A 12,611-nucleotide genomic window follows, 5' to 3' on the forward strand; every position below is an offset into this window, starting at 1 on the left:
GAACATGGAAATCTAATTCTAGAAATTTTATAAGCACTGTGTCTTACTCATCCATTCTCCGAAACACTTGGAAATACTGTGGGAACCAGAGGAAACTTTAAAAAGCAAACTTTATTTGCACTTGTTCCTCTTTTGAGAGCCTGTGAGTCCTTAGGGACAGGAGAGGCAGCCTGTGCAGATTCAGGCAACACTTTACAACTTAGGCCAAGAGATTTTTTTTTTTTTAATTCAGAATCTTGCTAGGAATTCCTGCATGATCCTAATAAAGACCTAACCAGCTTTCAGTATTTTGTACTGTTGTTTCTAAATACAGTGATGAGCTACTCTCCTCCAGCTACACAGACTGCTCTCACTGCCCTACCTTTGATTTGAACCACTAACAATGCAATGGCTTTAAAAAAAGGAACTTTCAGCCGGGCAGTGGTGGCGCACGCCTTTAATCCCAGCACTCGGGAGGCAGAGCCAGGCGGATCTCTGTGAGTTCGAGGCCAGCCTGGGCAACCAAGTGAGTTCCAGGAAAAGGCGCAAAGCTACACAGAGAAACCCTGTCTCGAAAAACGAAAAAAAAAAAAAAAAGGAACTTTCAAATACAACTAGAAAGTGCAGAGATCTACACCCTTCGTAAAGTGGGAGAAAAAGATATGTCGGGGAAAAGGGTAAGGGGAAAGAAAAAGTGTCTTATTTGAAGATTTATTAATGGTATGCATTCGAAAATGGTCATGGTCTAAGCTTTAAACACTCTATCTTTTACTTAGAAAGTATGTAAAGTTGACAAACAAAATGACATCAAACCAGTGCTACCTCTGGGAAACCTTGCAAAAGCAATGCAAAACCACTGAGAAATAAACCTTCAACTCTACCTCTTACATTCACCGTAGGTAAGAGTCAGCACCTTAGCATACAAGACAGAAACCCCAAGTATTTATACACTAGAGTAATCTAGTGGAAACTGTAAACATGGGTAGTCTTCAAAAAAGAACAGAAGACAAAAAAATCAAAGATAAAGGCACTACCAATAAGGAATACCTAAATGGGAGGGTCACAACATGAGGGAAGCAAATGAAATTTTTAGAAATTAAAGAATTTATTCACTAGAATTAGAAAAAAAAACCCTCACATTATCATACAGTACCAGGCAATGCTTAGGCAGTTTACATATATTAATTCACCTACCTGTCAGAAAACTCCATGAGGTATTTAATATTCTCCTTTCTGAGCAAGGCCACAGGAGGTCCTTTTGTAAAAAGTAGTATAGGACCATAGGTAGCTGAGCTATGATTTAAACTCTAGTAGGCAAATGCTAGAACTTGTACTTTAGCTCTGCATTTTTGCACTATAGAAATCAGTATTTGAAAACTGGAAAACAGATCTAAGAAATTCAAACCAAATATAACAGATGATGTATGAACAAGGTGTTCTCCTTTTTTTAAGCCTAGGACCCCAGCACTTGAATTGATGTCTCCACATTTAGGATGGTTTTTCCTTCCTCACTTAAACCTATCTGGAAACATTCTGAGAACTTTTCCAAATGCTTTTATCTTATGTTAATGGTTCTCAACCTACAGGTCTCAACCTCTTTGGAAGTTGAAGGACAACCCTTTCACAAGGGTTGCTTAAGACCATTGGAAATCACAGATATTTACATTATGACTCATAATAGTAGCAAAATTACAGTTATGAAGTAGCAACAAAAATAATTTTGTGGTTTGGGCGTCATCACAAAATGAGGAATCTGTATTAAAGGCCGCAGCATGAGGAAGGTTGAGACCCACTGTCTTTATTTATTCTAAATCCTGTCAAATTGACAATCATGACTGTCCCACCATATTAGTAGTGGGGTGGTTTTTTTGTTTGTTTGTTTGTTTATTCTGTTTTGTTTTTGTACAAAGCAATATTGACACCTAAAATTTTAGAATTGTGTTTTCTATCTGAAGACCTGTTTTATTCTGAACATTTTGTTCATTGAATGTATAAAGTTCTTTCAGCCTCAATGGGGAAATGTGCCACTTTTATGTCCTGGATGCCAATCACTAGGGAGTGCATTTGATGAGCATTAGAAGTCAAAAGTCAAAATTGTGCTTCTTAACTTTTCAGTTAGAGCCAGCCATTCTGGTGTTCAATATTGTCTTCACAACCATAGAATTGTCTTCATGTCCATGGATCACTTCTTGCCCACATTTCTAGAGTCACAATAACAGTTGTAAATGTTAAGGCAAAGTAAATGTAATTTAGCAGCTACCTTCAAGCAGGGATAACCCCTTTATCTTCGTTTTTGAGAAGATAAAGTGACTGAAGACCCATTGAGATTGACTTGCCTGAGTTTTCACACTTTCTGAATAGCAGAAGAAAGTCAGAATGTCACATCGCCCACTTCCTGCTGTGGCACTCTCTAAGCTTCGAGTTTAGGACCCTTTTCTATCATTAAAACTTATCTAGGACTTCAAAGACATTTGTTTATAGAGACTCTGTCTACTAATATTGTATTAGAAATTGCTAATGTGATTTACAGAAATACTTGTTTTTATTTTTTTAATCTTTTTTATTTATTGGGGGGGGGGTCTAGATAGAGTTTTTCTATGTAACACCCCTGGCTGTCCTAGAACTCACTCTGTAGACCAGGCTGGCCACAAACTCACAGAGATCTGTCTGCCTCTGCCGCCTTGTTTTCTTATAATTATAGTTTTATGAAGATAACTGACTGTTTTCCAAAACAAATGACAGCTTGTGAGAGCAACAGCATTGTTTTACCTCCTTCCAACTCTATGCCTGTCTGCACAACAGTTGTGTTCTCTTATCTGCTTCTGTGATATTCCATAGTACCTTATACCTCTGTTAGCTCCTGGAAACCCTTATCCTGATGTACCATTTGGAATTAAAAAGGCTGGCTGGAGAGATGGCTCAGTGGTTAAGAGCACTTGTTACTCTTGCAAAAGACCTGGGTTCAGTTTCTAACATCCATGTGATGTCTCACAGCCATCTGTAACTCTAGTTTTTGGTGACCTTATGGCCTTTTGTGACCTCTATCAGCACAGCAATGCACGTGGTATATGTTCTTACATCCAAGCAAAGCGCTCATACACATTCAAATCAGTCTTTTTAAAATTTTGTAAAGACTCAAAACTTATTTTGATCCAGTAGATGCTCTGAAAGGACCTCAGGCATCTTTGTATGAGAACTACGGTGCCTTCCAGTTTCCCCCAAAGTTCAAGGACTTTTGCAGTGTGCATTTGTTGTTAGCCTTTCATATTCCATCCTTCCTCTGTGGGAGCAGACAGGTATTTTGGTTGTTTGAGCAGCTGTTTTGTTTTGCTAAGGTCTTGCCATGAGAAAAAGAATGATGTAGGATCTGATTAGAGAAGTGACAATAAGAGCTAAGAACTTTGATGACAGTGACAGTGCTCATCAACCCCTTTCCCTGATCATTGGACTCTAGTCTTCTGTCTGTCTGCTTCTCCTTCACCATTTTGTCTTCCATGAAGGGAAGTTAAATGAAGTGTCTAGGTATCTGGAATCTGTCTGTGGCTTACTGGCAACCACAGTGGCTTAACACTCAATATTTAGAAGCTAATATTCTCCACCAAAATGAAACTGCTCTGAATTTGCTTATGTCATCTGCCTGAAAATATTAATAATTAATAATTTTTAGAAACACTAAAAACAATGATTTATTACCTGAGGAAGATAGGGTCTTTGACCAAGTACACACAGCTCTGCTCTTTATTTGTTGCTGCCTGGGCTCTGTTTCAGAACCAGCTGCAAGTGTTCTAATCTCTGAGGACTGATTGGTTCAGGTGTACCCCTCATTTATGTTACCATTTAGTTCGGTGTCCATTGGCAAATTACCAAGACCAAGCTATTCTGACCCAAGTGGCTCCCATGTCAGCATGCATAGCCTTTGGGGGGGGGAAAAATCAGCCAAATCTGACCAATTCACAAAGCTATTCGTGAAGATGTAAAACACCAAAGACACTCAGTCTCCATTATGGTACCCAGACCATAGTTGAGGTTAGGTATTAATAAATGCTCCAATACTTTTTTCTCTGTCATTTAGAGCAGACAAATTAGATCAGTACAACTTTTTTTTCCGTCACATCTTTCAGACAAAAACAGAGTGTGCATGCTTTTTTGAGTAAGGAAATCATGGAATTTATCTAACCTTATATGAACTTTACAAATGTATCATACAAAAAAAAGTTATAGTTTTCCATTTGACCACTACAGTTCTTAAAACCATAAACTCTCAAGATGTAATTTTTATTAAATGACTCATAACTGATTTCCTATTTTGCTATGATATTTTAATAGGGAAATAGCAGCATGGCTTAACATTTTGTACTATACCAACATAAGAAAATGTATGACTTTTTGAGTATTGTACACATCAGATATAAGAATTAGTTATATTATTAAATACATTGTTGTGTTTCAGGCCACTTGCAAACGAGATCACAGACTTGAAAAGTTGAAAACTGTTTGCTGTTTCCTAGAGAAAAAGAAGGAAGAAGTGTTGAAACAATTTGATGAGAATACTAATTGGCTTCATCGAGTGGAAAGTGAAATGAGACTCTTAGGTCAAAATGGTGACATTCCAGAGGTACAAATATGTATATGTATATGTAGTTAGATTTAATCCTAGAAACTGAGCTCCTTAAATTTCTTATATTTCTTGTTGAGTAAATAGCTTTCATATGACAACGGTTGCCCTATTTCTCTGAGATTTAATTAGTTCACTTTACTGTTTTTAATGACTATATCTTCAGCTCACTAATTACCTAATTGGTTTGTGGTTTCGATTTTCAGAAGGGTCAATTTATTTTTAAGTGGTTTTTAAGTAACTGTCCTTTGTGAAGTAACTCTTAAGTTAGAATTAAGCAATTCTGTTTCAATCTAGTCAAGACTTCATCATCTAGGCCCCTTAAACTTTTCCACTCACAAGCTCTTTTTACCTTAGTAATTTTTCTGTCGTCCAGAATATGTAATTATGTAATAGATATACAGATCAAGAGTTTACACATTATAAATAATAGAGGAATTTATTTTAAAGCAGTAGTTCTTTGGAGAGTGAAAAGTTGTGTATGTGCCATTATTAAAGGCAGAAGCAAATATGAATACTAATGAAGTAAATGATCTTATTAATAGGGCAACTTTTCAGAATTCATCATTTTTTTTTTTTTTTAATGATCTGGAATAGCAAGAATGTTACCTTTTTTATAATGCATAGTACAAAATGGCAGAGGTTTACTTAGGCCATTTTAGAAATGATTGGAAGTTATTTCATGATCACAGCAAGCCAAAAGTCATTTACTGATGTTTTATGAAATTCATTCAACATCTCAAATAGTACAATGAGAAGATACAAAAATCTGAAACTTAGATGCTGAGGAACAACAGTAAGAAAGTCTTTATTTTCCGTAAGTAAACCATGGTGTTTTTATAGAATAGAAATCTTTGTATGTACAGTAAAAGCACTACGGTTCTTAACATGCAGGAGTCTTGAATGAGAGCCAGTGTGTTTCAGACAGCTGTCATTGGCATTACCCAGTGCAGAATGCTATGTATTAAGGACTCGGTTTTACAATGAAGTTGTGATTCAGTGTGAGGATATGCAGCCAGAAACACATCTTCCTATTTACACATTTGATAGTGAATTAATTTGTGATCATTGTGTGATCAAAACCTTTTACTGTGGCTATGTTATTCTCCACACCCACATTCAGGTTCGTAGCCCAATATGAGAGTGCACTCACCAGTTAAGAAGGTAGGAAGTGGATAGTTTAAGTTTTAAACTTGATACATTCATTTAAAAATTAGCTAAAGTATTTGTAGTTTTAACATACTGCCTTTTTCAACATTGTAGTACTTATAGAGTTAATATTATTTGAGTTATTAATATTGAATTTAGTTTTTTAATATTCTCACATATAATTTTTCAAATAATCTAGAATTTTTGTTTGTTGTTTGTTGAGAGATCTAGGTAACCCTGGCTGGCTTGAAACTCATTATGAGGACCAAGCCGGCCTTGAATTCATAGAGATCTACCTGCCTTTGTCTCTCCCAGTCTCTACCACACTCTGCCTATCCGAAGATACTTCCAGCAGTATTTCTGTACACCAGACTATAAGCCAGTATTTTTAGTCCTTTTTATATTTTATTATAGATAACACAAGAAAGAAAGCCAACACTTTGTAGTTATACCACCTAACTCCTTAGTTCTATTTTTGTAAGATGTTTCACAGCTGAAACAATTATCTAGTCATAAGCACTTACTTCCTGTATAAACAAAATGTGAGGTGACTTCACAGAGAGACTTAACCCAAGATCCAGCAACTCATGACAAACACTACTTTATGAATTTAAAATGAATGCTGTTTTCACTATACCTTCCTTCATTATCTGCTTTTTAATCATACGTCTTTATCCAGCAGTACTACAATTGTAATTCATACTACCAACTCCCCCACCCCTGTTATACTGAAACACTTGACCTTTCTGATTTTCTCTACTACAACCAACCTAAAAACTTGAGGGCTACCATTGACAGTATCACCCTTCAGTGTCTTGCCCCTACTGTAAACTATGATGGCTGACCAAACCTGGTGCAATCTGGCCCCTCGTGTTTCTAAAGCTGGCTATTACCTCCCATTTACTCTCTACTTCAGTTGGTGTTAGCTGACTTGTACTTCTTGTACTTGTGGTCTTCTCTTCAGATGTGATCACTGGTGTACTGAGACAAGAACACACTAAAATTGCAATCTTGGTTTTCCCCAAGGCCTATGATTACTGGGTAGGAAGAGTGGTTGTAGAGGATAAAAGGAAGAGCTGGGTTTTATTGTTTGGTTTGTTGTTTTGTTAGGAAAACAGTTGGAACTATTTGGAAAACATGTTTCCGCACTTATTTGATTTTCTAACTAAAAAACTATAAGGAGATGATGTAAGATGAATCAGTTCAGCTCTTACACTTTAGTCAAGTAAACTGATCTCCATAAAGGCCATGTATTTGGCTTGAGCTGACATTTGTTTTAAGACTGAGCATATCCCTAAAAATCAAATGACTCATAGGTCAATCCTCTAGACATATCCTGATGCCATAAAAAGTGTTTTTATCTGAAATACATGATATATTTCTTGAGGTATAAAGGTGAATTATGTAAATGAATTGTGCTGGCTAGTTTTATGTCAGCTGGATGCAAACAAAAGTCATTTTTAAAGACAAGACCTCAATTGAGAAAATGCCCCCGCCAGACTTGCCTGTGGGCAAGCCTGTGCTACATTTTCTTGAATCTCAAAGTCCCTACTTATCACTGGTGCAGGAAGTATTTCATATTTAACAAACCTGCTGAAGAGCCTACATTCCTTTGTCATTACTACAACAATAATATTTTATGTCTCCTCCTTTGATCTTTAGCATAATAAATTGATAATCATAAAAATAACCCCAACCCCTCCCCGCCCCCCAAAAAATCTAAATCTATACTTTAGACAATCCATGTTTAACTGTAGACTAGAAGGAGTATGAAAAAAAATCCAATTAGAATATCAAATTTTTTACTAGAAGAAAAATTCCAGGCATAGCTGTACTGTTTATTAGATTGCTAGCTTACCAGTCCAAATGTTACCAGGAATACATTTTTTCATTTCACAATTAAAGATGCTAACACTGCTGGTTTTTGTTTGTTTTTGTTTTTGTTTTTTGGGGTTTTTTTTATACTTTTCTAAATCCTCTGAGCTGATATTTTTTGTGTTTAGGATTTAATGAATTGCAGGAAAAGTGAGTAAATTATAAGGGGTAAATTAGAGAGTACCTGGCCCTAGATAGAAGAGCATTGACAAAATGGAAATATTCAAAAGACTTTTTATTTTTCTAAGGTGAAGCTGTAGCATGAATCTTAACAGTTCTTATTAATAAGATCAAACCCGAGGCCAGTTATTGGGGTCAATGCTGGTAGATCAGAGAGACAGAACAAGCCACAGCTATCTCACCTGGCCAACTTTTCGGCTGGTCTTGTTTCCTCAGACTGGAAGCTTCTGTGTCCTCATCCCAATGGCTCTCAGCTGAACTGCTGCTCGAAAGCCTGAAGCTTAACCAGCTAAAAGCTTAACCAGCCAAATGCTTAACCAGCCAAATGCTTCTAGTTTCTGGTCCTCACGCCTTATAAACCTTTCTGCTTTCTACCACCACTCCCTGGGATTAAAGGCTCGATTTCTGGGATTAAAGGCGTGAGTCACCATGCCTGGCTCTTTCCAATGCGGCCTTGAACTCACAGAGATCCAGAGGGTTTTCTGTCTCTGGAATGCTAGGATTAAAGGCGTGTGCTAACATTTTCTAGCCTAAGTATCTTGTGGCTTTTCTGTCTTCTGACCCCAGATAAGTTTATTAAGGTACACAGTATTTTCGGGAACACAATACCACCACATGAAGCTTGTAAGAATATAAGGGGTAAGAGAGAAAGAGAATTATATAGCATGCAACTCAACACTGGGCCTGTATACTGAGCTAACCTGATCATAGTCCGTCTGTGGATGAACCTTACCTTCTAGTAGAAATGGAACTACAGAGTGAATCCATAGCATTCTTATTGGTCAGTGCTATTGCAGTGTTGGAAGATAAGGATTGCCCATCTTTAAATATAGTATTCAAGGAATGCCTCTTGGTGGTAGCATTTAAGTAAAAACTTCTGGTACAACTGTATTTTCACCATATTGTGAACAAATTAGGTCACTGGAAAAGCTGTCATCATAGTATACCTTTTTCTAGATGCCTAACATCCATTTACTGAAGAAATTTAAACTCTTACCTTGCCGGTAAGTTCTAGACTTACCTAGTTTTATGTTCAGCTTGACACAAACTAAACTCATTTGCACAAGATTTCTTACTGTCTAAATTTCTCAACATGTTTTTTGTATGTTTTTTAAAAAAGACCTTGTTGTCCACATGAATGTTATATTAAAATTAGCATAATTCTTTTAAAAATCTAAAATAAACATTTTTCGTTATTGTCCCTAGGTACTCAGTAAAGATCTTCATTGTCACCATTTACACCTCCAGACCAAAGACCTGCAAACACAAATGGGACACATGAGGGCTCTAGCTTGTCTCCAGGAGCAGCAGCACAGGCAGACTGAAGCGTAAGTACAAGGCGCTGGACAGTCGACCGATTTTAATGCTGCAGGAAACTGAAATTTGTCTGATAAGGGAGTCATTAATTTGAATTGTTTGTCAGCACCAGGAAACACACGGGAAGAAGCCATTGAGAGAATGTGAGGGACGTGATTCTTTCCTAATAACTAATTTTTTATAATACTTCGTAGATTTTCAATGAATTTTCCTTTTTAAGATTTCATGTTTTGTGCTAAAGAAATTAAAACTGCTATTAACATCAATTAAATTAGATCATTTTTAGTTATTAGTAATTTCAGAATGATTTTTTGATGGGTTTGCCTTCTTAATCTTCTGCCTTCTGCACTCTTCCCAGTCTTCAGATGAAGTCTGGGTCCCTACCCAGGGCTTCAGCCCAGGCTGATGAGCCTCACCTGCACCTTGGCAACCTCTAAGTTTAGACCAGGAGACATCCTGTTTGCCAGCCAATCCTTCTGTAGGCACATGAGACATGCAATCGAAAGAAAAATCCATGTACTTAGATCTCATTACTATTACTAGCTTTTAATGAGCATCAGGTGTCTCAATTATTTTATAATCTTTATTAATTAAATAATTTTCTTTGACAATTTCACAAATGTGTGTTGTGACCATTCCCACCATCTCCAACCTCTCTCATCTCAATGTTGTCTTCTACCCTTTCTTCCCCATAGATCACCTTTTCACCTTCCGTTCTATTTGGGGGGGGGGGGGGGGGGTTATTAATTGGTTTGGTTTGGTTTGATTTGGTGACCCAGCAAGTTTAACCAGACCCATCTGCATGATCATTAGTTTGGAGCTATCCACTGAAGTCTCCTGGGCTCAGCATTGGATACACAACTGAAGACAGTGATTCCCCCTTTCCCGGTAATTCAGCAGTAACTGGCAGGGCACCTGGAGCCCCTCTCCCTTCCTCAGTTGATTGGTGACAGGGCCAGTGTTGTAACAGCAGTTGTTATAAGTTCATGATTACAATGGCTGTATCGTCTAGAGGATAGCATTTGCAGCAGTCGTCCCCCCCAACCCCCCAGCTCTGAGATACTTCCAGTGTCTTCTTTCATGATGTTCCTTGAGCCTTAGAAAGGGTGGTGTAAATGCCTTATTTAGGGCTGAGCCCTCAACTATCACTTTTTCCCAGCATCTTTGGCAGCTGCAACTCTCCAAATTCATCATTGTTCACTGCAGAGACTTCTCTGATTAAGGTTAATAGTAGCTTTCCATGCATGGGTATAAACATAGAAATTTATAAGGCAATTAGATGCAATCAGTTTAATTCAACAGTAGTGAGTTACCCACTTAGCCAGTGACTTCCCCTGGCATAGGTGCTAACCAGGCTTCAGTCACAGGCATGAATTCAGTCACATGGACTGTGCTTCAAATCTAGTCAGATGGTTGCCCTACCTTTTTTTTAATTAAATACCATTTTTCATTTATTTTACATACCAGCCACAGTCTCCTCCCACCCACCCACACCCCCACCACTTTTGCACAGGTTGTGGCACATCTTGCCCAGAAAACTGGTGGGGTTTTGCTTTGTTTTTTGTACTCATGGGGTTCACAGCTGGTAAAACCACTGCAACCTTAATAGCATTCTCCAACACTTACATTCCACTAATTAAAAAATAAAATCTACAAGAAATGGATGAATTTCTGCATGCATATAAGCCACCAAAATGAAGCAAAAATGAAATAAATAATTCAAACAGCAACAACAGTGAACCAACAATAAAAAGACCAGATGGATTTACTGCAGATCATATCAGACCTTCAAGGAACTAATACCAATGCAATACATATTGCTCTATAAATGGGAAAGGAAAGTAAGCTTCCAACTGTATGGAGGTAGCATTACCGTGATACCAAAACCCAGGTAAGCACACACACGTACAAACTGTTATGATGAACACAGATGTAAAACATCTTGATATAATACTGACATACTGAATTTAAAATCACAACAGAAAGATTAGTCATCATGATCAAGTTAGCTTCATTTCAGAGATTCAGGGGTTCTGCATATATAAATCAATAAGTGTAATACGTCACAGAATGGATAGAAATCATGATTATCTCCAGAAACACAGAAAAGGCCTTTGACAAAATCCTATGTCCCTTTATGGCATAAGTCAGGAGACAACACTGGATGTGCTGCAGGATGCACAGAGCATATACTTCAGCATAATAAAGGCTATGTTTGACAGACCTGTAGCCAGCATGTTGCTAAATGGAGAAAAGCTCAAAGCATTCTCACTAAGATTAGAAATTTGACAAGGGTGACCATCCATTCTTTCCACTTCTGCTAACTATAGTGCTTGAAGCCTGAGCTAGGGCATTAAAGCAGGATACGGGGTGATAAATATAAGAAAAGTCCAAGGTTCCCTACTTGAAGATGATACAGTTCTGTAATTAAGAGAGCTTATTGACTTCGCTAAAAGCTCTTAAAACTGACCAACACTTTGCAGATAGTGGGATGCAAAATGAACACACTGCCACAGAAACCTTCCTGTAACTCCAGTGACAGATATGGGAGTGAACCTAACCGTGAAAACAAAAGACCTCTACAATGAAAATTCTTAAAACACTGAGGAAACGAAAAGATCTCCCTTGGTCATGGATTGGGAGAGTTAGTGAAAATGACCAGAGTGTTTCTGTTTTTATGTGTTTTTATATTCACTGTACAGCTCACTAATAGCATTTTTATTCTCAAATTTTTTAAGTGTATGATTTTCTTAAAAAGTGTAGCTTGATCTCTTTTGTCATCTTTTATAAATCAATTACAGTTTGTTAGGTAAGCATTGCTTTGAGGTTATATAAAAATGAGAGGTTTGTTTCTCCAGAGGGCTGCCATTCAGAAATCCCATTAGCATTCCACAGGTATTCTCAAATTGCTCATGATTAATTTTCTATGCTTTTGACTTAAGCTATTTTTAAGATGAAGAAAAACTGGATGATTATTTTATAAATGGGAGCTTACACTCTTTCCCCCCCACTCATTGTAGATCTGCAGCTACTGCAAATCACCATCACTTGCTATCAAGTAACATGTAGGAGTTTAGACTTTCAGAGACATGGTAGTTTATTTTAACCCCACTGTGTTATTATACCAGACACAGAGATTGATATGCCTGAAATAAGCTTTTACCTTAGTAATGAGATAAAATGGATTCTAACTGATTTCAAGAACTGATAAACCAAAACATCTCAAAAGCAATGTGGCATTGTAGAACATGAGTAAGTTTTTTGGACTCAATCTTTAATTCTGCTTATTTTAGCAATATATCCTTGTAGAAACTATATAGCATTGATAAGGTTGAGATTTCTCATTCATAAAAGTAAATTATTATGCAAACATAACATGGTACCTGATTCTTAAAACCATTCCCAGGTTTAATGATTTACTAGTGTTCATGAGATTCACAGTTGTACTTAAAGCTGTGAGTTAGTTTAGCAAAACAATACAAAATAAAAACAGCAA

At 37.1% G+C, this 12,611-nt stretch overlaps 1 protein-coding gene across 1 annotated transcript in view; it reads left to right on the forward strand.

The window, feature by feature from the left end:
* Kif18a (kinesin family member 18A) overlaps window positions 1-12,611 on the forward strand; it is a 68,795-nt gene that overhangs the window by 26,533 nt on the left and 29,651 nt on the right. Inside the window, exons 11-12 of the mRNA XM_052724573.1 lie at window positions 4,430-4,594; window positions 9,005-9,126. Coding sequence (XP_052580533.1) covers window positions 4,430-4,594; window positions 9,005-9,126 — 287 coding nt within the window. The remainder of the gene's footprint in view (window positions 1-4,429; window positions 4,595-9,004; window positions 9,127-12,611) is intronic.

Source organism: Peromyscus californicus, unplaced genomic scaffold, assembly GCF_007827085.1.
Source record: "Peromyscus californicus insignis strain IS unplaced genomic scaffold, ASM782708v3 Scaffold_7__1_contigs__length_154581171, whole genome shotgun sequence".
Classification (NCBI taxonomy): Eukaryota; Metazoa; Chordata; class Mammalia; order Rodentia; family Cricetidae; genus Peromyscus; species Peromyscus californicus.